A 27,697-nucleotide genomic window follows, 5' to 3' on the forward strand; every position below is an offset into this window, starting at 1 on the left:
GGACTGCAGTATAAAGCTTCCAGAGGATGGGTCTGTCCCTGTTCCTGTGGAGACAACAATGGACAAGAAGTCTTGAAGAATTACAACTAATCACTAGGACCTTTGTGTGCCTCATGATCAGTCAGAACTGTCAAGTCATCAAGGATAGGGTTCTTTCTAACTGCCCCCTTAGCATATGTTTCTGCCCCATGTGCAAAGTCTAAAGCAGAATCTCCACTAATATAGATGGCAGGCATCCTTCTTAGAGCAGGATTGTGCATATCCCATTGAAGGCATCAGTGTTACTTACATGCTTAAGTGTTGCATATATGCTTACTGCCCACAACCACTAGGTATCCCCAACAATGTCTTTCATCTAAGAAATTGAGAGATTGTTCCATATACTAGATAACTCATGAACCAGGTGCTTTTCTGCAGCTCATGGACTGCAAACAATGAAGAATGTGGATATATCAGGCCTTAGGACAAGACAAGACATGCAGAAATCAAGCTGTGACTTTGCCTAGCTTGGAAACAGAATGAGACGTGCTAATTTCCTGGCGAGGACCACAAAACAGGCTGGGACTCCAAGAGGCCTAGGAATGAAAAGGAGTCAGGACCTTGCAATGAAGGTGTACATGAATTATTACATGCACAGGGCTGGAAGGCTCTGGAACAGCAGGGGAAATGGCAGGCATAAGAACTGTATTGACTCAAGGAAAGTATATTCAATCCACAACGGTAGGACTGCTGGCACAACTTAGGAGAGGCAGCCTTTGTTTTCTGTAGCATACCTTCAACTCTATCATGAGCTGGGCACCTCAGACCTTCAAGTGCAGTTCTCTCTTTCCCTTGTTTTAACCACTGGGATACAGGAAATCACTCTTAGTTCCACTAATCACTTCATTCACTCTCAATCACTCTCAACATGCCATGTGACAAGTTTCTTGACCAAGGACCCTAGCCCACATCTCCCTTCCTCTCCATAAACTTTAGGACCATGCCCATGATGGCAAAAGTCATGCTGAACCCTCACCTTAGTTGCAAGGGGCATTGTAGCTCATCACTGTAGTTTCTTCTGTAAGAGGAGAGAAAAAAGTGCCATTGAAATACACTCACCAAAAAATCACTAAAGCAACCCAACATTGTGCCTGTGCTTCTAGGAGAGGTGTGCCTTCTGTTTCCATGCCAAGACTACTGCCAATGTGACAACTGAAATCACTTGTACGTGTCAAAGTTTCTGCTGTGCAGTTAGCCTGGATTCACAAAAGTCATACAGTCTGCAAACTTTGGAAGCCATATGCCCTAACAAGCACTGTTATGGTATTCCTCACTTTCTGAAAAAATAAAAATCTCTGACACATTTTTAGCTTTTCCTCCCATTAGGGACCACAGAGAACACAGGCCAAATTATTGTCACTGTCATTATTCTAAGCTAGCCCCTCACAAAATGAATATCCAAAATCACAGCTTGGAACTTCTGGCTCCCCTCCCATCGGAAGAGTTAGACACTAAGTGGAGCTACACACCAGCTTCAAGCTTGCAAGTTTTGGGGGAAAGAGGATTCGCCATTTTAAAGGCAAGAATGTAAGTGTATCACTAGACAGTTTTTAAAGGGAGGTTAGATGAATATGTGAGAGATGGACCTGACAATTTCAGAAAATTCCTTCCTGTGTTACATATTTGGGATTTCTGAGCTCACCTGGCATGTAGTAATCATAGACCTTGATATTAGCGGGCTTAAGATCCTTCACCTTTGTGTTCTGCTGCACCAACAAGGTGTAGATCTGAGGCTGGCGAGTCAGCTAAGGCAAAGAGATGTAAAGATTAATGCCAGAACCAAAATCTTTTAAGACAATCCCTTCAACTTGCTTTCACACGGACTTCTGTGAAGGCTTCGTCACTGTGGCAAATCTGTTCTGCCTTTCGTTCCATCTCAGAGATACCTTTTACTTCAAACTCTGTGGTCATATCTCACTTGGGGGCAACAAATTGAATTTAGTTCATAAGAGATATCAAAGCCATAGAATCAATGTGCATTAAATATCTAAATGTAGTACTAGCATTCCAAACACATCCCACATTCCCATTCATTTCTGCTCTGAACTCCTTCATGCAGGGCTTCTTTTCCCACATCAGGTCTCTGTTGCTATTTGTTCCTGTAAAGTCACATTAGATTTAGCTCTTATTCTGTAATTTCACACAACCTGACAAATACAAGGTGGATGAACATCGGCTGGATGGTAATTACATGAGCAGCTATCAGTGGGGTCCATTTTGTGCTATTGGGCAGCCTAGTCTGAAATAGTTCTGCACACTGCCTTCTGCTATGTGCTGTAGATATGGTAGATAGAAAAAAGAGCTTTTCTGCAAGTGTAACACAGTCACACTAAAATAACTAGTTCACTATGAAGTTAATTTAGCTCAGTTTATACGCAAGTGGGGATGAAGAGCCACATCCCAGAAAAATGTGAAGTTCTCCTTGAAAATTCAGAGATTTTTCAAATTCATGAAAGCTCTTCTTTCTAGTACTGTTGAGCTCTAAGTGTGGACAGTGAAAGACAAAGCAGTTGCTAATCTATTGACTAATGAGGCTGTGTGAGTATTCCTGCTCATAAAACCATCTGGTTTAATGCTGAGTAATCCTAGCAAACTCCATGAGCAATCTTGGATGCTTCCTACTACATTTAGACAGCTTACAAGCAGACAACAATAGCACTCGGTACTTAAAATACACATGGAACAAGATATAAATGAGTACCCTAAAAATATCTGCAAACTCTCAGTCCTCATAATGATCATTATTAAACTAAATTCACTCACTTCATCCAGATAGAGAATAACTCGGTCAGCTTCACTTTCAACTTTCTTCACTAAAGGCATTTTCTTTAGCTGAAAATAGATAAAACAAAAAGAAACACCCTGTCAGAAACAGTCTGTCAGGAAGCAGAAATATTCAGGGGAACTTGCCCTTGCGAGAGCATGGCCAAAATTTTCATGGGACCGAACAAGTGCTTAAGGTTGAGCAAGGCAAAGTGAAGATCTCTTTGTGGCCCTGAAGAGTCAAACATAAAGACCTCTTGGGAAGAAAACTGTGTTTACCTACCAACAGGAATGTTCACAATCATCCCTACAATCCTGCATGATTGCTTACAATGCTGCATCATGGACATCTGTCACCATTTCCACCTCAGCTGGTTGCAAATTCACAATCATCTCACCTCTTCCAGTGAACTTGCCATGGGACTGTATCCAGAAAGCAGTTCCATTTGAATCAGGACCATGTTGGTGGACACACGATTTCCTGTATAGCTGCAGCAGGAATGCAAGGAACAGCACTAATATTACTTTCTAAGTCATGATCTCCACAGATACTTAAGCTCATCTTTGCCACTAAGGTGAAGGCATCTGCCTTTCAGTGCTCCTCCTGTAAGCATACCTGTTTCTGCACTGTAATAACTTCTTGTGCTTCCCTGATCTCTCTCAGCTGTTCTAAGCCAAGAAGAACAAATCCCTTAGAAGGTTTCTGAAGTTTCTTTCTCTAGACAGGGCTGGAAATATCATATTCCCCTCTTGTTATCTTGGCAGTTCTGGCCCAAATGAGGCAGAGGTAAAGCAGAGGATGGGACAATCAGACAGGAGCAGATAAGGGAAGACTTTGACATAAGGTCAGCAACCAGTTCTACCAGACCCTCACAATGTTAGTGTTTTGAGGCCTCATTATGTAAGGGAGACCCCTAGACCCTGGGAGAACTTGTGCAATAAATAGGCCTAAACTATCCCCGTAGGGCCTAGTTCCTTTCGCCCAGCTGAGGAGAGCCTAATTAAAAGAACAAGGAAGTCTTAGCACTTGGACTTCATGAGGAAAGGGGAATCTTGGCCACCTAGAAGCTGCTTCAGGCCAGAAACCTCTCAGTACAAGGGAAGAAAAAGACAGTTTCCTATCTCCTACCGTGCATGGACAGTGACAGGAAACTGGGTGGCATCGGGCAAAGTGCATTCTGTCTGCACAGACACAGCAAAAGTGAGGTTGCTTCTCTGAGGAGGAATGTGGTACCTCAGAATGGCCTGTTAGGAGAGACAGAAAGAAGCTAGTTGGCAAAAAATAGCAGCTTTTTTGCTGACAAATATCCTTACCTAGAATTCAGCTGTTGTTTGCTGCCTTGAAATGTCATAAAATAAAATGATGTTTTGTAAGCAGAGGTTGTGCTAGTGAACTGTTCCTGATAGTTGTTATCTGGGTTCTTAGAAGAGAAGTACAGCTCTGACTAGGTAAAGACAATCCAAACTTTATATTCCTTTTCCATTGAATCCCAGCTACTCCTACCAGCCCTGAGGCCCTACATTTCTGCAAGTCACTGCAGTCTGTTTTCAGTCCTGACTAAACAACAAAGTGAGAGCTTCCCTGACTTTGCAAGGCTTTATCCCAGACAGATCTTACTTACCTGGCTGGGCTTACCTGTAGGAAAAGACACCCATGGCCCTGCACATGCACATGGTACTCTCTGTGAATGGCTGCCAGCTCCACTGTCTGTAGAAGGAGCCGATTGGTGTTGTCTATTCGGATGTTTTGGCTGAAGCCTTCAGAGGAGAGAGAAGCGTGAAGATTAGGGCCCTCTTTGCTAAAAGTCTTGGTTGCATACAGGGCTAGGGCTTCTAAGGCCACCACTGTGTCCTGAGGGAAAAGACAAAAACAAACAACATTGTTTCTGATTGTCTACTCCTTAGCCTTTCCCTCCCTTGTATTACAGTTATAGCCCAAAGCCAGGGGTGAACATTCCCCATGGGTTCTCTAGCATGGAACTAGCTCAGAAGAACGCAAGTACTGGGATTTACCCTTTTAACCCCTGCAAAAACACACCCTCTCTTCTTTTTTTTTTTTTCTTTTTTTTTTGTATTGTTTTCTTTTCTTTTTTTTTTCCTACAGATTGTGCTAGAACCTGTTCTTACAAGTTCCAGCTAACAGCAGGTTCTCTGCTGCTGATGGCTCCAGTGGATTACCTGAGTCGAAGCAAAGCCTCCATAGGGATTTTGCTGCTTGGTGAGCCAAGACACAATCTGGGATGCTTTTCTGATGTCATCTGAAGACAAACTTGACTTCGAAAGGTGAGCCATGAGGATACTAGATGTCAATTCCACATCAACAGATGGTGCCTGATACCAGTATAAAGACTCCCCTTCCTTTTTAGGCTGTTGACTCCAGAACATTTGGTCATCTAGGGGTAGAGTGGGAAAACTTATGGAGTATGTAGCTTTATCTTAAGTCCCTGGAATCCTCAGCCCCGGTGCTTAGATATTGAGTGAACAAGGGCATTGGGACAAAATAAGATGCTGGTCTTCCTCCTTATGCTCCACACCCTGCTTTTGCTAAGAGCAAAACAACTGCAGGCTGGGAAGGAACATATATGAAGTGCCCCAGGTTTGGATGACTGCGAGACTAGAATTGAGAGGTCATCCATAGAGCAAGTCTGTCTCATGTTATGGATACAGCCTGTGTCAGCTTGGCAAACAGAGTATTGTAGCACTGGGCTCCCCACACAGCTCTGATTGATAGTGTTCCCCATTCCTGCCCTGCAGTTATGTGGTCTCCACACAATTCTGCCAATGATGTCCCTCGCTCCCACCTCACAGACTCTGGTACCTGATTTTATGGCTGCCTTATCCAGTCTTTTGAGGATTTTCTGCATCAGTGCCTTATCACCTGCTACTGCAAAAGCATTTGCAGCTAGTGCTAGGCTGTAGAGGTTTGAACTGCCAGTATCCGCATTGACCAAGTCTTTTATACATTTCAGAGCTTTCCGCAAAACTGGGTCCTAGGATACAAATGAAAGCACACCAATTGCTGGTAAGGGGTCTGAGGGAAGAATTGTAGCTTTAATATGTACTGAAAAGGTGGGGACAGAGACAAGACACACATGGAAAAAAATGACAACTAGATATATGAACATAAGCAGATCTTGAATGTACTTGTTTGTCAAGAGGTTATGCATACAGCATGTCCCTGCTGTTGTTACTCACAGAGCGTGGCATCCCTGAATGTATGAGAGCTGTGATGATCACTGAGCTCAGCCCGAGTCCTTCCTCCACTGCACCCTGTAGTCATCAGAAAACAGAGAAGAGGAGAGCTGCCATGAGGAGAGAGTTTTCCAGTGCCTCTGCTTTCTAAGTCCATTCCAAGTCTGCGTAGACAACAGTGCTTATCCTTTTCTTCTTCTAAGGAAGAAGAAAGCCCTCTCACTTGACAGCTGGGATAGTGGCAAGGTGTGGAGGAGCAAAAAAATATATAGCTTTTGTGGGGTAAAGTAAAAAATATTATTGTTTACACTTGAAGAGTCAGGACGTGTCTGTGTGGTGAACTGTTAGTGGTTCTGCTTTGTTGGTCTGCACATGTACACGTGTTCTGTTTCTGAGTGTATATGTCATACCCTGGAAAGGTGAATCTTGTACGTGGCTGCCATCAGTCATCTCATTCATTCTGTATGCAATGTGGGCTCAGAGTGAAGGAAAAAGAGGCAACTCATTAATAGGAAATGAAACGAAAGCTACTAATCAAAGAATAATGGAGAGCTTGAAAACATTTTTGGTTTTAGGGAGTGTGTTTGGATTTGAGAGCATTGGTGTAGTTTGCATGTAGGTATCATCAAATGCAAATCTCTATCATCCACAACCTGAAGAAAAACCACCATCACTAAGCCCAACTCTGAGCATCATCCAAGGGAGACTTTGTGCCTAAGAAGCAGCCAAAACATATCATACCATTAGGCCATTGTTGAAGAGCTTCCCCACACTCTTGAAGCAGCCAGAAGTTGTCTGACTTTTTATCAGGGCAAAGGCAGCATCCTTTATATTTTGCTTATCTATGTGGATGAAGTCCTGGGCTTGGCTGAATGTCTTGAGAACCAGGGCAGTCAGCCTAGAGCCGAGGAGGAAAGAAGAAAACCAGACTGAATGAGCACTGATAGTCATCTCTAAAGGGGGACAGAAGTCTAAATCTTCTGCTATCTCATCCCTGCAGAAATACCAGCAGGCCAGGACCTTTAGAAATGGGGTGAACTGGAAGCAATAGCCACGACATAGATGGTCTTGAAGTCTGTAGCTGAAGCTCAGATTTTTCCATTTGCAACAAGAGAATATTTAAGAGAGAGAGAAAACTCCTCCCAGATCTATGTTGGTCCCAACATGATGCCCATGTATGATGTAAAGCCAGAAGGGCCTGATATTTGATGATCAGTTTGCTCTCTCAACCCTTCTCATACGCCTCTCTGTAAACAATGCGTGCTGCAAATCTTGGGAAGAATAAAGATTTGAAGCTAAGTCTTCAGAGGTAAATGCTCAGTTGAGGTTTCCAAGCACAAATATTCAAACAGGGGTACCCCAAATCAGTTCACTGATGTGGATCTCTTCTGAAATGCTTAGGAATGGTTTCTATTTGAAATAATTTCATATCTCCAGACTCACTCACGTTCCCCAGTTGCCAAAATCTAGGTCTGCTGGAGCACAACCAGATCCAGATGTTTCCTGCAACTGTTTCTGGAGATCTCTGCTTACCATGTGTTCCCTGGCTCACTTCCTTCCCCAAAGGCACTGTATGAACCATCTGTGTGCTTATACAAGAGTTGCTGCTGATATCCTGTGGAAAGAAGTGATGTTCTGTATTGGCTACATTCTTGAAGTGACAACCCTTCCCTCCAATAAGTATGTGATGGTTATAAAGAGCATTGTCTCTGGGAAACTCAACAAGGGCTTTTCAGAGGGATTTATTTTGCCATTGTTTAGTGGAGACACAAGAGCCTGATTACACCATTGTAATTCTCAAAATATCAGGCAATTTTACTGGATAAATACTGCTCAGCACCAAGTTCTCTGTTGAGATGTCCATATAACAACCCAGCTTAGTGAACATCACCATTTAATAACCCAGTATGAACAGAAATCAGCTTACCACTTTCCAGGTAGCCAACTGCTTTCTGTTTGATTTCTGGAGTCAGTTGTCCTGTCTCTTCCAGGTATCTTGTAATGAAGACATTAGGAGCAAAATGAACCATGTTCTGTTCTCCACAGCCACTGGACATTTGGAGGAGTTTGTCTATGTTGTTAAGTGCTGTTCCCAAAATGTCTCCTGTGTGACAGAATCACAGCTTAGAGAGCTTTACATATTCTATCATGCAAAATACTTCTGTGCCCACTGATCCTCTAAATAACACACTAACATGGGGTTCAGTTCACCTCACACTGGAGAGACGTTAATATCAACAGCCTTGTGGCACTGTAGAACTAAATGGCTAAATGAACAGGCTGGTAGAAACACTGACATGGTACTCCTCCTATCTTGCCCTTGGCTGGATGAAGTTACAAATCCATATGTCCCAGCATCACTTGCATAAAAGAGACTAGAATGGTATGCTTTCCTGGAAGACCTAGGGGCCCTGCATTACATCTTGCTATATACAATTCTTTTTGTTACTCACTTTACTACAGAAGCAACCGGTGGCAATAGAAGAAAAGCCTCCTGCAGGGAAAAATCTTAATTTCCAATACCCCCTAGAGCTCACCTAAGAAAAGGATGTGAGCTCTTTCTGATCCAGGGACAATGTTCTCTGGCACAGCGAAGGTGATTGTCTGTGAAACAGAAGTTCCTGCAAATGGCAAAAGCATCAGTGCAAAAACAGGCGAGGGAGATGGAAGGCACAGAGACATTCTATGGTGAAACATAAACAGGGTTGGGATCACCTGGTCATGGAACTGAAGTCAGAATTCCTATGACAGGATGAGGCAGTGATCAGGCCATCCACAAATGTGTGACTTTGTGATGTGGTTACACAGTGGCTTTGTGCTGCCGGGAGGCTGTGATACTGGAGGGAGTTGAATGGCTTTGCCTCCTAATAAACTTCCTAAGAATGATCCTAAGTCCCCAGTTTTCCCTTTTCCATGCCCCTCCACACATGACATGTTTCCATGCCCCTCCAAACTGGAGACGGTCAAAGATGACACTGCTTCTTTTTGGTCGTCTTGATCCATACACATGTACAGACTCAGGGACCCACACTTACCTTTTGGGCACAGAAAGGATGTGTGAGTCTTTTCTTCCAACAGCCCCTCTGCCTGGTGGGAAGAAGTCTAGTCAGCTCAGAATGGAGAAGTCAGCTGGTACCCCACCACCTCTGACATAGGACATCCTGCAAAGGACCTCACACAGACAGCATGGATATGTGTTACAGGTAAATTATTGCTGGGAAACAAGCTTCTAAATTTCTACACTGACACCATCTCCAAGGCCCTGATAGCAAGCAATTCTGATAGCTCTGACTCACAGAGCATGGCCTGAGCTGCTGTCCTCAGCACATGCCCCAGTTCAACCTCACTTGTAGAATCACTTCTCTAGCTTCCTTGAGAAATGTTTACCCTACTGGTGCACCCTGTAAGAGATACTTCATTTGGTTTCTTTGAGACTGAGAAAGTACAGATCCCTCTAGAAACCTGGAACAGACTCTGACCTTCACCAGCAGATGTTTAACCACTGTATCCTTCCCTCCGGTCTCTGGTACAAAAGCTGCATTCTCAGTGCAAATATCTTCCCGCTGAATCACCTCAGCAGTGACAGTGAAATTCATCTCCCCTAAAGAACAAAACATAGAAAGACCAGATTGCACACTTCTGCCAACATTTCAGTTTGCTCATCTTAAGGCCACTCGTTCATACTTTGCATATTAGGGCACCTTCCCTTTCATCTCAAATCTGGACACCTCAAACAGTTCTGCCACTGTTTCCTACTCCCGTTTTAGACCCTATTCCCCCTTTGTCCCTCTTACCTAGTTTTGTTGCCTTCACATCCCAGAAAAATGTTTTTGCTGAATCAGGGCAGAGACAGGTAGTGAAACTGTTATTTGTGTGCACAAATTCAAAATCTCCAGAGTCCATTAGGCTAAGCTGGAGCTAGAGATGAGAAAAAAAAAAAAAAAAAAAAAAAAAAAAAAAGGAAATTGAGGTCATTCAAGCTCAGAGTCCTATGGTAAGCAAGACAATGGCACTGATGCTATAGCAGTGGGCCACCAATATACCATGGTCCTCACAATCCTGTGAGGTTCTGCCACAGCATGGTTGAGCCTATAAGAAAAGATAATCTGGAGAGAGATGGCTCTGCATGGAGCTTTTGTAAAGAGCTTCCTTGGTGTCTTTTACCCAGTTTCTGAGAGGACAGGCACTTGTCTGGGTCTCCGTCAGTGAAGTAAGTAATGTTATCGTATACCTCTTTGCCCAACACCCACCCTGGAGGGAGCTACTTACCACCATGCACTGCTCCATGTAACTGAAGAGTTTGGTTTTGAGGGGGAATGACTCTCCCCGGAAGACGGAGTATGGCAAGGTGAGTTCCACAAAGAAGGGCTTGAAGCTCTGCAAGCTGACGGTCTCTGAGATTCCCAAACCACTGCTGTCTGAGGTGCAGAAAGTCATGGCCTTCCAGTCTGTGATAGTGTCAGGTACTGTGACAGCTATCTTAGCAGATCCTGAATCACTGAGGAGAAAACAGAGAGGAAGGGGTAATCCCCAATCCTGTGAAGATTTCTCTTGAGTTTTTGGGGAGGATGTCTTGGTAATTCATTGGAAGAGAAATGCTGGAGAATTGCATTTTAAAGTGACAGTATTACTCCAAAAAAAGGATTATTGTTGCTGATTTTGAATTACTTAACTTTTAGTGTTCTCTCCATTAAAAAAAAAAAAAGCAAGCCTACAGTTGCCCCCACCTCATACCATATTAAAAGCAGGTACATTTTAATATTGGTTGGACTGTCAGGTAATTTGGAGAGGAAATTATAGAAATAAAAAATACTTATAGTTGGTGTCAGATGAAGGTGGTTGAGAGAAAAGTCAGAATTACAAATACATTTCAGATATATTCTAGAGTTAGAGACATTAATCTGAGCAGGGATATAGAGAAATGACCCAGGAAGAATGGACTCCCTGGTTGGGAGAGTGCCATCCCTGTTTTCCTAGGACTGCCAGGCCTGAACTGCGTGACTGGACCTAACTGTATTACTTCAAAAGCGATTTTTCTTGGTCTTGTTCAGAAACACTGTGTTCAGAAACTCTGAACTGTGCAAAGTTTTATGATAGTGCTACTGCTTTGTCTGGGATAAGCCAGAGGTGAAGTTACAAGCAGAGGAATGGAAATGGAAAAAATGAAGGAGTGTGAGTTGGGAATGTGTATGAAGGAATCTTAGGCAGTGGGACAGATGAATGGAAAAGTTAGCAAGTGAGTGATAGCAAGGAATATCTGAGAAACCCTTGCAAATCAAAATTTATTTCTGGATGATGTTACACATGTTATCAAATCATGTCATCATGTTATCAAATTCCTGTTTTGTGTGGTCATACTGTGCCCCCAGGAAACCATGTTATACACCCAGTCTAAGCCATTGACTACTGTGACACATTTCTACAAAACCCTGAACCACACCTCGGACTTAGTTATTGATCTGTATGCATTCAACAGAAGGAGGAGGAATGGAGATGTCTCATGCCCTGAAATATGTACAATCTAGCCAGATAAGAGGAAGTGATAGATATCCCACTTTACAGATGAAGAAAATTGATATATAGGAGAACAAAGAAAGCTGAGATGATTTGCTGTGTAAATAAGGGGAAAGCTATGGATGTTACATAACTTGACTGTAACAACATCTTTGACAGTGTCTGAAGTATCCCCATACTTCACACAAGGTAGTGAAATATGGGCTGGATAAGTGGATGATAAGGAGAATGGTAAACTGGTGAGACCATCAAGCTCAGAGGGTGGTGCTCAGTGAAACAAAGTCCAATTGGTAGCTGCTTAACTGTGGCATCTCTCAGGGACTGATAATCGATCTGATACATTTTAACAGCTTTATTGGTTATTTGGAAGAAGTGTTCGAGGGCATCCTCACCAAGTTATCAGATTATACCTAACTGACGGGGACAGAAGTGGCTGATACAACAAACAACAATACAGGCTAGGTGCCAAATGCCTAGAAAGCAACTTCGCAGGAAAAGGGTCCTGGTGGATGACAAGCTAAGTATGAATCAGCTGTGTGCCCTTTGCAGCCAGCAGGTTAAAGGGAAGTGACTTTCCCTTCTCTTTCTCACTTGTGGGACTACATCTGGATGACTGTGCCCCTCGGTACAAGAAAGACACTGGCATGCTGGAATGATTCATGGAGGGCTACTGAGTGGAGGGCTACTGAGATGGTAGCAGAAATAACTTTTTCTTTTCCTTTCTTTTCTATTTTCTCTTTTTTCCCCAGCTGTAAGAGTGAAAGCTAAGGGTAGACCTTATAGTTCTCTAAAGCTACCTTACAGGAGGGTGTATAGATAATAAAGTCAGAGGTGCATAGTGATAGGGTGAGAGGTAACAGACACATTTTTAAACATGAGAAATTCTTACTCAGGATAAGAACACTGGAATAGGTGACCAGAGAGTCTGTAAAATATCCATTGTGGGGGATATTCAGAATTTGACTGCAGTGTGATCTAACCATCTTAATGCAGGATGTTAAGCTAGAGACCTCTGGAGGTTGCTTCCATCTTACAGCATTTTGTGATTTTGAGCTGTCCAAGACCATTTGAAAAATCTCAGATAGAGCCAGGAACTGAACTAAACCTCCATTGTCCTTAACCATTTCTTCACAACTTTCTTCTCTCCTTTGGCACAGAAACAAAATGCCCTGGCTCTGCTCCTGCCTATTCCCACTCAGATCCGGATGGCAGAAGGTTGGGATCCATGTGGGGTCATAACCTCTTATTACTCACTTGATGGAGACCAGACTCCAGATGAATGTCTCTGGAAACCAGGTACGTACTCGCCCTGCCTTGCTGCCCAGCTCAACATGCTCTGACTCAACAGCAGCTTCAACAGCAACATCTGTCTCTGTATCCAGGTTGTCTGAGTTTGCCAGTTCTTCATAAGCTATTGGGAATATAGGCATTCATTCAAATACAGAGTATCTCTGAGATCAGGATAGATATCAGACAGAAAAGCTCAACTGCCCATCTCTCCCACTGCTGCTTTGATCCTATGCACAATTGTTGTTGTCCTCTTCAAGAAGCCTCCAACATTAGTCTCCCACAGTAAGATACCCCAGGTGAGCAAGTGGATCCCAATCACATGCATGTGCTCCTCCAGGAGGAACTCAACCTATTCACAGACATTTCTTGTTCTTTCAGACCCTACAGAAACACCAAGATAACCATACGTGTCAATATTGTCTGATTCTTTTGTTTTCAGCAAAACCTTTCTCAGTCTTGCAAACAGATCCTCTTTTTTTGTGACGGCTGTCTTATTTCTACCACCCTGCCTGGACCAAATTATCTTCCTATTTGCCAGCAGAAGGTTCCAAGTATGTTCTTTCTATGCAGTCATCCCTCCACCCCTCCACTGAACCATGCATTCACGCTGCCAGGGCCTTTCCCCTCTTCCTGTGCACAACTCAGGTGCAACCTTCCTGCATCTCTGAAAGTCATCCCCAGTTCCTCAGTATGCTGCATGTGTAGCTGCCCTTGTGCAGTCTGTATGTTACCCACGATTTTCAAGGAAACAGGATAAATCAAGATGTACACATGTAGTCGTTGTAGAAGGTGGACTGGGTATGGCACTCAATCGGAGACTTGATTTTGAGGTTGGTTAAGAATGTTAGACCTGAATTCTGGTGGAAGGAAAAGGAAGAAAAGAAGGCAGAGCTCAGTGAAAGGTGCAGCATCCCTCAGGGTGTATCTGCCCCAGCCTTCCAGCATATCAGCATGTTTTTGCACCTCTGACTCAGTTAATAGCTTCATAGGGAGATTATGAAGAATCACTCCCAGAGCCCAGGCTTTGGTCCCTCAGATCAAAGGTGAATCTCAACTGCCAGGGTTGTGGGGACACAGGTGCAAGCACGTGTGCATGAACAAACACAAGGTCATTACTCTGTTATCATAGTTTGCTCCCAGCTCCAGTATAGATTTGTTCTTATTTCCATCCTCTTTGACCTCTTTACTCATCCCTGTTCCCCCCCTCCTTTCTCTCATCCCTCTCCCTTTCTCCGGTGCTTTTTCAGCTTCCAATCTTTTCTAACTCATACTGACACTTTCCTTCCAACTCCTAGAAAGTCTAGACCTGTGGAGATTGGCAAAAGTGGGAAGCCGTAATTTCGGGATCTGCCTGATCAATGGGAATTTAGCATGATGTAAAAAAAAAAAAAAAAAAAAAAAAAAGGATTTGTGAAGTTGCTCTGGGGTAGTAAAGCACTTAGCTCTGATATTTCAAGGTTTATAGAAATTAGGTTTACCTTCAGGAGTTCATAAACATCTGGTTGGGAAACTGCGTAAGAATAGCTGTTGTACACTGCTCCTGATGGAAGAGTAGTTTGAGGGGAAGTGTTGGTTTCTGAAATCTTGTGGATAGTACAGTAGTCACTGTAAGAGTCTGTGATGACACTGGGGTATTCTTGAGGATAGCTAAACATACTGTGCACCTGTAGGCAGAGAATCAACACAATACATATTAGTGTGTAAGGGAGAAAGTTTTAAATTTCTATCCAGAGATTTTCTATGATTGCAGAAGTATAGCTCAGATCCTGCCTGCAATGAAAACACAGTTCTGAATTTTTTTGAGCTTCATGGAGAGCCTCCACAGTCTTCAGCTGCACAGCACTAGATGAACTAGAGATGAACACAAATCCCTTTAAGAAACAGGTACCCAGCTGTGGCCATATTAAGTTCACAGGCTTAACCTAAACATTTAACACAAACTGAGAGGAGACCCTCCCTGTAAGAGTCCTTATGGGAGCATCTTGTCTGACTGAAAGCATATCCCAGATCCACCAAGTGACTACCAAGAGATGTTTCAAGAGTCCTCACACCAAATCAATCACAGATTGAGAGCATAGGTGGCCTTGAACTGCCAAGGCTGCTTTTCTTGTTCAGCCTGCGATTGGAAGAACTGGCTGATTCATGTGAGTTGAGATGAGAAATGAAACCTATCAGTCACACACTGGGTATTTCTTGTAACATAATTTTAATTTCAGAATACTGTAATGGATTGATTCAGGAGATGGAAGTTTCTTGCCATTTGGTTGCCATTGTGGCAAAGTGCTCTAAGTTTAACAAGGAAGGTCTTTGGGCTGTATTTGGGGTAATAGAGAGTTATTTTATTAGGTGTCTCAGTATAGCTTGAGAATTTGGGCTGAGGGTTGATGTCCTTCATTTCTTTCTTATTAAGCCATATTCTGCTCCCATGCAATTTTATTTATTAATATGTCCACTGTGCCTGCTTATCCAGAGCCTGCAATTAGATACTCAAAAAACTTAAATGTAATGCTAGCAGGGCTCAGCACTGGAGTGACTCACACTGTCCCTGGATAACTCAGCTGCTGGCCTCAGGAGAAGGACACTCTGGTCTACAGCACGGATGCTACACAGGGAGCCTGGTGCAGCTTGTACATGGAGATGGACAGGTGTTCCTGGGAGAGCCACTTTGTCTGAGAAACCAAGCTTGACCTGAAAGCACAAAAAGGAGGGTCTCAAGACATTGAGAAATGAAGGAGATGGGGAACTATGGCTATTAGATTCGCTGGACACTCATTGGCAATTACAGTTAATGAGCTATGCTCCACTCCATCTACCCCTTACATTTTGTGCACTACTTACATGGTTCCCGAAGCACTTGGAGACTTTCAATCTGAAGCTGTCGGCTGCCACTTGGCCCTCAGGGAAGGAGATATAAACAAAAAGGGCAGCCATCGGTGAAATGGTGTCAATGGGCAGAGAGACACTGAAAGTCCCACTATATTGAGCTGGGAAGAGAAAGAAAAATAGAGAATGTATAGAAAGATGCAAGGAAGTCTGTCTCCAAGGATTTTACCTTGAACATGCCCATTCTCTACAATACTTCTACACAGTTACTTGGATAAAAACTCTTTTGCCTTGCTCCTGGGGAGGCCACAGCTAGACCAGAGGGTGAATTAGTGCCATTTGATAATAGAGACCTTATATTACAAGGGGTTTTGATAATAGTGTGCCCTTGGAGGAGAAAGTGACTTCCCTTCTGAGTTTTCCAAACAGACACAGGGTGTTTCCTTGGAGGTCTCTTATAATCTATACTAGTCAGATAAACTGACAATTCCATCATTTGATCAGAAAAGTTATAGAGAAAATGAAAGACAGAGGAAAGGTGACATGTTTGTCATTTTGTCTTGAATTTTTGAGTCAACCCTTTGTTTTCTGTCATTCTGAGATCTCTGTTCACCCCTTCCGTGTTTATGCCTGAAGGACTTTCCTATCAGGTCTTTAATCTGTTCCTTAGCATTTAGCTGTTCTTACCCAATGGCGGATCAAGAAGTACTGTTGTTTGGCCATGATGTACAAGAGATCCTCTGGCCAAAACCTGAAGGGGAACAGAGTGATGGGTTGATACATACTGCTGTATGTCTCTGCTAGCAAAAAGCACTGTGCTGACACAGACCTGATGGAGAGCTGATCTGGTTGCTCATGCCAATCTGCACTCACCAGGTGATAGAATTCTGCTTTGACAGCCCCATCCCCCAGCTCTGTGGCCAGAATGCGATAATGCACAGTGACCTGCTGCACATCTCCACAGGGCAGCATTGCCTGCACTGACTGTATCTTCACAGAGCTGTGGCTGGAGGAGTAGAAAGCCTTCAGTGTGAGGGATGCAGTACCATAAGACACCCTCACATTTTGACCACTTAAATTCTCAGGATGGATCTTTGCCTGTAATACAGAAAAGGTTACTTAGTATCTGAAAGTGTCTTGCCATTCTCCCCAGGCTGAAACCATGAGCTGAAAACAGCTGCACAGCATACTCTGAACTCTTTCAGGATAAAGTGTCTATTTCAGTATAGAAAAAACTCAGACACTTTCTTGGAGCCTAATATTGTCCACCCAGACCTGGCAGGCCTTAGAATAACTAGCACCTAAGTGGGACAGAGCTGTGTGCCACTATGACCTGGGCTTAAATTCTGCACTTCTGCAAGGCTGCTGCTACCACAAAAGCAGGACAGATCATGAGTATGCATAAGGTTCTTCATCCCTGGATCTTTTACTTCTGTCTGGTTCAGATAATGAAAGCCTGAGCAGAGATCTACCATGATAATTTATCTCACTGTTCACTGCTATTCCACTCAGACACTATATTTCCCTCAACAGTTTCTCTGATCCATGGTAGAGGTAGGAGGAGTCAACTGATGATCAGTAACTGTCCATTTTTAACTTATAACCTATCTGCACAGAGACTGCATTATCAGCAGTCTGATAATGCATCTTGGGGAATTACAACAAGATCAAAATCCATCATACAAAAAACACTGTATATATCTTGATAAAGAAAGGCTTGTCTTGAAGTGCACACTTCAAGTGCACTTGAGGACTTTAAATAGGACAGATAGGTAGTTATTAGAAACCTACTCCTAAAAGCAGGAAAGTGAGCCTTTTTCATAGTTACATGCGAAAGCAGAGGTAGAGTTTATCTTGGTCAGCTTCCTGTAGGTGAAATCCATAGTGAGTTTCATTCTGTTCCTGCTTTGCTCCACACTGGCTTACAACAACTGTTTTCTTATTAGACTTCCTCTTTCTCTCCTAAGTTTTCTGTTTCTTATATCCCTGGCAACTTCTACATCTTATGCCATGGTGATGGTATAATGTAAACTGTTTACTGATTTTAACCTGTAGAATAACATTGCTGCTGTTGTCCCATGCAGAAGTCTCCAGGGTGAAAGAGGACATCCCACTGTCATCTGTAACGTAGATCTTGGTCTGCTTCCTGTTACCATAGGACACTGTGAGAATCACCTTCTTGTTCTTCAGGGGGGTCCCACTGGCACTTTTCAGTTCCAACTTTAGGTAGAAAGGTAGAAAACAGAATTGGAGGCCTCAGAATTGAAAATTTACCCTCCATAGCAGTTCCAATTCCTTTCTCTCCAAAAGGATTCTCTAGGTGGCCCCTAAGTCCACCAGCCTCTCCTCATTTATGCAGCAGCCATACCAGCTGGCCAAGTCATGTATTTCCTCTTTGGATTTTTTTTTGTAGTAGAGATCTCAAAGGAGAGGTTGGGGCAGAGGTCTGTGCTATCAGCTTTGGGTGGCGCAGAAAGAATGAACTCCTTAGTATTTCTATTCCTGCCATCTACTTTAGCCCAGTTCCTGGACTTCTCATGTTTCTTTCTGTTTACTTACATTTCCATAGTAGGGAGCTCCTTGCTGATAGTAATAGCTTGCCCCCCAAAACCGGAGAGTTGTGATATCAAAGGTCACCTTGCAGTTTTCAGTGGTGTTATACTCCACACCTGGATAAAAAAGGGAATAGACACAATACACAAATGAGAATCATATTCTGATCAAAGGCAGCAGGATCGAATGGACTGAGATAAAGAATGGTCTATCACTCATGCGGGATGTGTCTTCTCAGTGTAACTTCCAGAGTCACTTAGCTTATACATTTGGCAATAGTACTTTCTATCTTCAGAGCTGCCAGGATGACAGAAATCTACCAGCAGATCTCTGCCGGGCAATTCCCAATGCTCTGAGCTGATTGAAAAGGTTCACACTCAAAATTGCCCCCTTCCATTCGTCTCCCATTCTCACTGCAAAGTCAGTAAAAGGCAATACTTTTCCTCACTTACCCATATCAGCTTATGGTCTGATATTTTTGCATGTGGTACCCATCTGAAACAACTGTGGCTGTTTGCCAAGTAAATGTATGTCACTGCTTTCAGCAAAGAGCTGGAAAATATTTTCTTGCAAGGAAGGGCTTATAATTTCTTGGAGAAAGGGAAACCTCACAAGATGGGATATTTAACAGTAGCTGTGGACAAGTGTCCTTGTTCCATGTCTGGGATGTGCAGATAAATCTGACAAGGTGCTATTTATTAAATGGTGCACAACCATGGTCTGGGTTTTCTGTGGTTGCTCTCACTATCTCTTCATTCCGAAGGACATTCCCAAAGTATGGTTTAAAAACAAAAGATTCATACTTGCCCATCTCTGTGCACTGTGCACTCACTGTTTCTACTGTGAGAAACAGCAGCTCTAGTCCATCTCTGCCAAAGCAAGGTAGCCGGCAGAGCAGGACGAGTCAGAACGCATTGCTGAAGAGCAAGCATATCGATAAAGCCCATTCTGTAACTGGAAGAACTCATGTTGCCTATATGAGTTAGACCTTGATGGCAGGGTGGATCAGAGTGTTTGGACTGTCACAGGTCACCCAGGGAATACACTGAACACTTGTTCCGCTGGAAGCCAGGGCAGAATTTTCTGCTAATTTGGTCACTAGGCTCCCCAGGGAGACTTACAGTAGAAAATCCAAGGGAATATATGATGTATGACTATAAAGAAGAAAAATAACCCTTCCACTAAGTGTGAGAAAAGTTATTACCTGTTCCACTTTCTTTTATAAATGCCACAGCCTCCAGATTGAAATCATAACTGTCATGCTGCTGGTGGTAGATGTTATTATTCACCTCAGTGGCAAAACAGCCATCCTTGTTTGTCTGGGGATGTAAAATTGTATCTGTTAACCAATTATGGATGCACTAATCCCTTCTGTGATGCATATCAAGCCCAAAATCTACAAGTAGAGGACTAAGACACCTAAGTTAAAGAAGCAACGCCAGTACGGTATAGATATTCTCTGTGTAGCCATCACTGATAGAAGATGCTATTTCGTAAGTATGTATCTCATCTTACAACAGTTATTCATGACCCAGTAGTAGAAATGAGTCATTATTTCTCCCTGAGACTGTGATTCCTTCTGATAGGGCAGAATTTATCTTTAGGCTGTGTGGTTGATTATTTAAAAAAATGCAAACAAATATAGATGCATTTATTCAATCCCAAAGATGAATGACTAAAGTTTGTGTTGAGCTGAAATTGTATGCTTAGGAGCAAGAAGTAATTTCTTTCTCTCCAGAATTTCTGGGAATCAACAGACAGGTGTTTATATGAGATGAAAAGTTGCTGCTGCTGCTGCAAAAAAAAAAATTCAGTGGAAGCCAGTTACATGAACAGTGTTTGTATTTGTATTGCACTGTCACAATATGTGTTTTGTTGGCAAATCTCAGGAGGTTACCTTGCCTACTAATGTTCCTACCTTTGAGTAATTGAGCGCAAAAACTTAGCAAAATTCCTGAGCTAAGGCTGCTACATGGGAGTGCTAAGGACATATTGGTAATTTGTCTCTGAGTTGAGAGAATCCTGATTCTATACCTATCCCACTTCTTCCATCACTGTTTTTCTCTCTCTTTGGCCCTTTTCCTTTCTTTTGCAGGAGTGGATGTCCCATGTACTCACCTGGCCTATGTAATCCTTACAAATATTGTGCTTGGCTTTGGAAAATTTCCAATTATACCAAATATCTTTACGGCACACCACAACCTTCACACTACCTTGGACTGGTTTCTTATACGTGTACCTGTCAAACATGGTAGAGAGACTTAAACACACATAAAGAGCAACTCAAAGGTAAACAATATCAGCCTTAGATCATGGTTTGCAGTCATGCCACCCAGCAGCCTACAGTATCCTCACGGATTATGAGCTCAGCAGAGGCCAAGAAATTACAGTAACTTAATCAGGTGAGGTACTGGGCAGTAGTGGGTCCTTTCCAACTCAATCCCTGTTCCACCATGTGCTTCTAGGGAACACCGCGCTGGCCATAAGCTGGAGTGCCTATTTCCTCCACAGTGCCAGTGATCTTAGTGCAGCGAAGGTACAGTGCTGCAGGACATGTTCCTCACTGAGGGGGGTCCACAGTCACACTTTCAGGCTCACGGACAAAGAAGTAAGAAACAGAAGAGAGAGAAAGGTGGGAATCCAGGAGAACTCCTTAGTACTGTACCAGGTACCAGATTTTAAGGAGGGGGAGGCTTAGCACAGATCATTTTGAACTCTATTATTAATAACTATGCAGTTTCCAAACCAGTAAGAATGCCTAGTTTCTGCCTAGATAAGTCCACTCACATTCCACAAACTTGGAGACGGAATTTATCCTCCAAGATGGTGACCACTTGAGGCATCTGGATAGAGACACTGAACTTCGGTAGAACTGTGAGAAAGTAAGAGAAATATAACACAGTGGAGAGAGAGAGAGAGAACTAATTTGTCCCATCTTCTCCAGATGGGGATTCACAGAAAACAAAACTCTTCCTTCATTCCCTCATTTTGACATGACCAAAACAAAGTCTAGTAGAAATGCACTGCTAGCCCAGCCAGGAGGGTTTCCTTCACAGGTCACAGCTGTGAGAAAGTGCTCCAATCCTTCCTCAGGACAAATGACAGGAGATAGCCAGGGTCAGAGTGGAAGTTAATGATTAAACCTACTGGCAGGTAGCTGGACATCTCAGACAGTAGCACAGTTAGCACAGCTGTTCACAGTGGCAAGGCCCTTTACCGCTATGTGTATGCATGGGGAAGAGTCTGGAAGGAATGTGTCTTTGCTGCTGTAGCTTACTAAGATACTTACCATATTCCTCTACCCTAAAGGCATGAGTGTGGTCAGGTGTTTTGATGATGTATTCTCCAACTGGTGCTTCTGCAGACAAAGGGAAGGACAGATCCACAATGCCTCCCACAGGGGTAGCATTCAGCCATTGTGCAATTTGATTTCCTTTGGGGTCCTACATGGGCAGTGGTGGAGAGTGGTTATTTCCAAGTGGTTATTTTTTTTGTAGCATATCTCAACTATGGCAGCATGATCTAAGTCCATATCCTCTTGTCCTGAAAGCCCAGGTCTACGGTACAGTTATAATCCAGGGTGGGTTCTAGCTTTCTCCTTTCTTTGTGCTCCTCAAAGTCAGTCTATTGTGTTACTGTTTTCCGTCTGATACCATCATCTCATTGATTGCTACAAAGCTCTGGTTTGCTGCTTGCCTGCCTTGCTAAGATGCACCCACTGCTTATAGTCCAGGTGGTCCCTCTGAAAGATGTCCTGTGGTCATTTGAGCAGTCATAGCTCCTGAATCAATGTGGAGAGGGTCAATCCTGACAGCACATACTTCCTAAGGCATAAGAAATTAAGAGGAGATTGCAGTGTTATCTGGTATCTTAAATCCATAGGAGGTCTGTGGAAATGGGTTTAGGAGTTTGTGCAGGAGGCCTATCTGTGTAACGCAGGATATAAAGCTTTGAGGATGCTGAGCAGGGATTGTGGGACTGCAGGGGCATTTGGAGACGTTATTGATTATGATGGTCAGTCTTCGGTGGACAGTGTTCTCCTATTGCTGCTTACTGCAAACAAACAAGCACTTTATAAACTTCTGAAATAAATGAGAGCTATTGCCTGAAATAGTGAAGATGGATACATACATTTGTGTAAACTGGCATAAAGCATTTCAGTAGGTGTCTGAGAAACATATTTCTCTATTGACTGCTTGGTGGGTATGGTGTGCAAATGTGCATTAACTAGTCTGAACTGAGACTCTCCTGTGTGGGAGATTACAAACCCTTCACTGCTTTTGGGCATCTTTCCTCATCTCAGATGATTGAAATCTATATTTTACCTATAGTATTAAAAGTAAACCAAGAGATTATGAGGGGAAGAATTAACCAGAGCTGTTTGGGGAAGTTTCCCTAGCTTTATGGCCACAACATAAATGCTCAAACTTTTATTTTCTGTATATTCAATATAAGAATGTTTTTAAAGAACTACCTAAGGTATTCACAAACCTCTAGTTTGCAGCCTGGAGGATCTAATGCTGTGCCCCTTCAGAAAACTTGGTGGAGAGGTAACATTTATTATAGGAATGCCTGTTTTAAAGATATCATAACACTGCACTGCAAAACTAATGGAAAGAAGGGCAAGAGGGCAAGGGCTTTTCTCATTCATTCTGAGATAAATGCCTTTCTGCATCTGTTTCTCCCCACCATTATCCCCAACCGTTTGATTTCCCCAAAGCAAAAGGAGATCACCACTTTCTTAAAAAGTAGGTGTTTTACCTTCAATTCCACCAGGAGGTGCTGTGGGAAGGAAATAACAGAATTGTTGGTAGGATGATTTCATATTACCATTCACCTCCCCCCCCACACACTTTTTTTTTGTCTCCCAGACACCCATGAACCTTCCCTAAAAAATTCACAGGTGCTGTCCCAGGATTGTGAGCAGTATCTCTGCAGCAGGTCATGCCCAATGCTATCTGCAAGCACCCCAAATAAAACTGAGTTTAGGTGTCCACAGAAGGCCTCCTGACTGCGTCAAGAATTAATTCAGAAATCCTGGAGCCAGACCATACCATTTTCAGACTTACCAAGATTTTTATTTTCTTGACTTACCGGTTCACTGCTGGCAATAAAGTTCTGATCCAATTTTACAGTTCGCAACTTAACTACAGAGCAAAAGAAAAACAGGACTGGTTGAAATTAAATCAAGCCCATTAATAATAATAGGGATGGATGGATTCCTAAGAAACATGTGCCAGTGTGCTTCATTCAGAAGGTGTGGACAGAATTCAGAGCCAGACATTCTTGGCCATATATTCAAAGACCTGCTATGAGATCTCAGCCCTTCTAGAAAAGAGGGGATGGAGTGGTAATGTGGGGTTTCTGGGAAGGCTGACCGTGCTGGTGAGAAACAGCACATTTTTCAGACTTTGTTCCTTGAAATAGGGCGGTCAGGCTTGCCTGCAGTGAAAGTCATGCCAGCAGAGATGATGGCGAGACATAGGGAAAATATTTGTGCCCTGTGGCATTCTGAACTGCATTAGAGTGGTGATGAAGTCTATGATCCTCTGAGGCAGACAGTCTGCGAGACAGAAGGATTTAGGGCAGCGGCACACTCTTTATCTGCAAGAGCACTCAGGAATGCAACATATTATTTTGTGAGTCTTTTCTCATAGATCAGCCAAAACATACAAGCTCTGTTCACACTGGCATGCAGTCTGAGCATGAATAGTACTGCAGAAAACATGTGACATACTGTAATACTGCAGAAAACATGTGACATACTGGCATGTGTGAGAAATGTCCCTAGATCTTTCAAAACATGTACAACTTGGAATGATAGAGGAACATGAAGGCTGTGTCCTGTCTTTCTTGCAGAGCAGACACCACTCAGCTGTCTGCTCCAAGAGATAGTGTCTACCTGATCTGTTGTGTTCTGACCATCTTTCTTTCTCTAATAAGACATGGAATTCTATCCATACCAATCTGTCCAGGTTTGTACACAGGTTTGTCTGTCTGAATAAAAGTCTTCTTGTCTGCATGCTTGATTAAGACTTTCTGTTTCTTCTGAAACTCTGAGTTGGCTTCTAGGAACGTGATGACAATAAAAGCCACTTCATGTGGGTTTCCAACAGGAGCAGGGACCTGTAGGCATAGTTGTAAATTAGCCATCGTTCAGGATCCTGGATCCACAGGTCTTTGAAATAATGATTTTGATACAGACTCTACATTGCTCTCTTACTTGCTCTGAAAGATCTGAGAACAATTTTCCAAACATTTTCTAAGGAAAAATAAAATTAAAAAAAATCCGGAAGAGTAAAATATTAGTGAAACTCCGGATCAGGAAGGGCATTGTCAGCCCTACACATGCTGAAGCAGAAGATTCAGTTGCCCAAAGGAAGGCACAATCCTTGTTTTTCCTGTCCAGCAACGTTAGAACTCATATGGTATCCACCTTACTGACAGCTCTTGAGAATCTCCTGCTCACCTGGAAGCTTGTGCAATGAAAGAAGGTGAGCTGAGAGATAGACTGAAGGATCAAAGTCTTATTCTCAGCTTTGCTTTGCAAGGTTACTCTCACACTGATTGGGACTGCTTCTTTTCTGCTGAGCTGGAGGCACACTTTCTCTGAGAAGGGATAGTAGAGCTGAGATGGTATTGCCACAGCATAATTCCTACAAAAAGTAAAAGATCCCAGGTGAAGCTGATTTTTAGGAGGATTGATTTTGACCATGAGATTTGGATACTTGATAATAAGACTTCTAGTCCTTCCATTGCAGTGTTATCATGCCAGTGAGACCAGATTACACTGCTCTTCCCATCTGTCAGTACTACATCATGACCGCTAAGTCTGTGCTACGTTCTGCATTCACATACAGTAAAACACAGCCGCTGATCTCAAGACTGAAAATTAAGATAAAGTTGAGGAAATGAAATAAGCTTGGCCTAAGATAAGACTTCCACATGTCACAAAAGGGGTCAGCAGCAGGGCTTGGATTACACTACAAGTTTCCTGAAACTTGGGCCATTTCACTGGACTACAGTATGTCTCAGCAGCAGCTTATTATTGCTTGGTTATCTGCGTTCTGTCTTACGAGCTATTCTTGAGCTCACAGCCAATGCCACACATTCTATGAGTCCCACTGTCATAGCTTCACATCCTAGACACAAAGTCTCATGAATACCTGCTCTTCAGCTCCTGATATACTTTTCCTTTTTCTCTCAATTCACATCTCACACATCTGTGCCTGCTAGCATAGCTGTGAACACAGATAACACCAAGATACTGTTTGTATTCTGTCATATCATGTTATGAAGTACTGCAACAGCTAGGATCAAAGAGAAGCCAACATTCAAGAAGCAGCTGGCTTCTGCAGATCATCAAAATGTGTTTCCAGATCAGATTTTAGGATCCTCTCCTTGATCCAGTCCTTTGGACTGGATTCTGTGTTCTTCAGACTGATGGAATTACTGACCCTTCCCACACAGAGGTCTGTCCATGGCAGTTCCCACTTCTTCCCCCATCAGGAGAAAACACGCAATACAGCAGGCTTGACAATGTAAAAAGTATTAGTAGCAGATGAAAGCCTTTGGGGGTGAAAACAGAGGTTTGATTACCCCAAAAAGTTTTAGTGCTGATTCCTCCTGCTTACTGATGCTAGACAGAGTCAGACAGTGTCAACTTTTGTGGCTAGGGCAGGACCAAGAATGATCAGAAAACTTGGAGACAGGGACATGAATTATTGGCAGTTCTTTGCTGGGACTCAACACCTTGGCAGGCACGAGTCAAAGCCACTTGGGCAAGAGTCTTGAGGGTGGTCACATTTGGAGTCTGTCAAGCTGCTTTGAGCATCTTGTCTGCTGCTAATACGAAGGGAGCCAACAAGAGATGTCAATGGTGTTTTGAATTTTCTTCTTAGGATATCTCATAGAACGTTCTCCCTGCCATGGGGCCATAAGGATTGCAGGTGTACTAAAGACTCACTACTTGAACTTCCCAGACCTCCCTTGCTCCTAATGATCTCTTGCTGCCCTCTCTACTCTGGAAAACTCTTACACACTCCACTTCCAATTCAGCCTTGCTTTTGTCTTATGAGCTATAGATGTATGAGACATCCTCTCCAAGTCTGTCTTTCAGGGTTCCCAAGATCCATGCTAGGTTATTTTTTGAGGAAGTTAGAGAAAGCATTATCACACAGACCATATCAAAGCAGTCAGTATTACCACAAAGCAAAGCTTCTTTTAGCTGTGTTAAAGGAAATTATAGGAAACAGCCAGCAGTAAAATCTTATCTGAGAGTGAGCTGTATCAGCCTATGCAGCATATCCAAGGGGAAAAGACTGTACTCTCCCAGAACTAGAGTAGATTAGACTAGACAAGTTTTTTTTTTAAAAAAATAGACTTAAAACTAGACATTCTTGCAGGTGTTGGCAGGTCAGAATTAAACACATGCCAAAATCTAGCAGGGCTTATCTGACCTGAATCCTTGCCGAAATACATGGTCTAAGCTAAAGATATTAGAAAAAGAGCCGAGGAACCTTGCAGGCTAGGCAGGCAGAGGCTTATGAGAAAGAAGTGAAACCTATGGCATACAAGCAGTGATGCCCCTCTAGAAAAATCTCCCTTGACTTAGGACTTTTGACCTGTTCCTGTCACCCTCTACCCTGAGGATTCCCCACAAACCAGCACGCGGATGTGAAGCAACCAAGGTTCTTACAGCATTGCAGGTGTTCCAGCCACTCTAGGCAGGAGAAGGATGCTGCCCCACAGGAGAGTGTGGCTCCACATAGCTGACTGTAGGTCAAATCCCTCCACAGAAAGATGAGCCTCTTTTTTGTCCCCCTTCACCCTTGCTTCTGCTGTTTTCTTTCTTCCCTCTCGCCCTCTTCCAGAGTTGAAGGACTATGCAGTTTCTGCCTTGATAGGGGAACTGTCTCTCTTTTGGCTTCAAAACCAAGAACATGGAAGTCAAACTGTGCATGCCTGGAGCTGGGAAGTGGGCGGGGGGAAGAGGTGGAGACAATTTTTATTTGCCCAGACACGAGACCCACTTGCTTCAAGGGCTAGTGAAGTTTGTTGCTTCTTCCCTGAGAGATATTTGCTCTGCCTTCTCTTATGCAGAATAGTTGGTGGCAGCAGGAGTGCTGAGTTATTATATTTTGTATGGTAAAAAAAATTTCAATCATCATCATCAGCTTCTTTACTGGCATTTCATTAGAAACATCCTTGGCCAAATTCACTCTTTGTGATGTCAGTGGGTTGAATTTTTCTTTTATGTATTATTTACTTCTTACTAAAACTTCATTCCTGCCTTGCAGCCTCCTTCCGGATAATCCTGGGGCTCCCAACACAGTTCTGCCCATGCTCTCACTCCAGCTTGGAAAGAGGTTGAGCGCATTAGTATATTTCTTTTTTGTCCTTTTGATCACATTTAAATTCAGTCTGCTTGACCATTCAAAGATGCGAAGTCTAGGTAATGTTTCTGAAATCAGACAGAAGTCTGGTTGACTTTTTCTCCCACTAGCTTAGGCTTTAACTCAAA

The 27,697-nt window shown here is 43.0% G+C and overlaps 1 protein-coding gene across 1 annotated transcript; it reads right to left on the reverse strand.

Moving 5' to 3' along the window:
• On the reverse strand, positions 1 to 26,989 carry LOC104570733 (alpha-2-macroglobulin-like protein 1). The gene is made up of 36 exons (XM_088531347.1): positions 26,873 to 26,989; positions 24,644 to 24,830; positions 24,138 to 24,300; positions 23,269 to 23,321; positions 22,936 to 22,956; positions 21,464 to 21,617; positions 20,962 to 21,046; positions 20,293 to 20,413; positions 19,379 to 19,493; positions 18,181 to 18,290; positions 17,671 to 17,841; positions 16,495 to 16,719; positions 16,309 to 16,372; positions 15,637 to 15,782; positions 15,337 to 15,486; positions 14,277 to 14,462; positions 13,568 to 13,655; positions 12,763 to 12,919; positions 10,264 to 10,492; positions 9,789 to 9,912; positions 9,474 to 9,595; positions 9,030 to 9,081; positions 8,532 to 8,615; positions 7,922 to 8,098; positions 7,528 to 7,609; positions 6,736 to 6,892; positions 5,998 to 6,072; positions 5,621 to 5,792; positions 4,981 to 5,195; positions 4,439 to 4,654; positions 3,932 to 4,047; positions 3,201 to 3,291; positions 2,803 to 2,871; positions 1,682 to 1,784; positions 1,016 to 1,057; positions 1 to 44 (listed from the first exon to the last, which is right to left on the reverse strand). Exons 1-35 carry the CDS (start codon positions 26,941 to 26,943, stop codon positions 1,017 to 1,019), a joined length of 4,392 nt encoding a protein of 1,463 aa, XP_088387473.1. The 5' UTR covers positions 26,944 to 26,989; the 3' UTR covers positions 1 to 44; position 1,016.
• Positions 26,990 to 27,697: the final 708 nt, after the last annotated feature.

The sequence above is a fragment of the Tinamus guttatus genome, unplaced genomic scaffold (assembly GCF_059628265.1).
Source record: "Tinamus guttatus ecotype Peru unplaced genomic scaffold, ASM5962826v1 Tinamus_guttatus_pri_ptg000408l, whole genome shotgun sequence".
In the NCBI taxonomy this organism is placed as follows: Eukaryota; Metazoa; Chordata; class Aves; order Tinamiformes; family Tinamidae; genus Tinamus; species Tinamus guttatus.

Excerpts from the sequence above, each read along its gene's own strand:
- LOC104570733 (XM_088531347.1), bottom strand. The coding sequence starts at position 26,943 with ATGTGGAGCCACACTCTCCTGTGGGGCAGCATCCTTCTCCTGCCTAGA. Across the intron at positions 24,301-24,643 it reads TTCATTGCACAAGCTTCCAG|GTCCCTGCTCCTGTTGGAAA; the intron begins GTGAGCAGGAGA and ends CTATGCCTACAG. Across the intron at positions 6,073-6,735 it reads TCTTCAACAATGGCCTAATG|GGTGCAGTGGAGGAAGGACT; the intron begins GTATGATATGTT and ends TGATGACTACAG.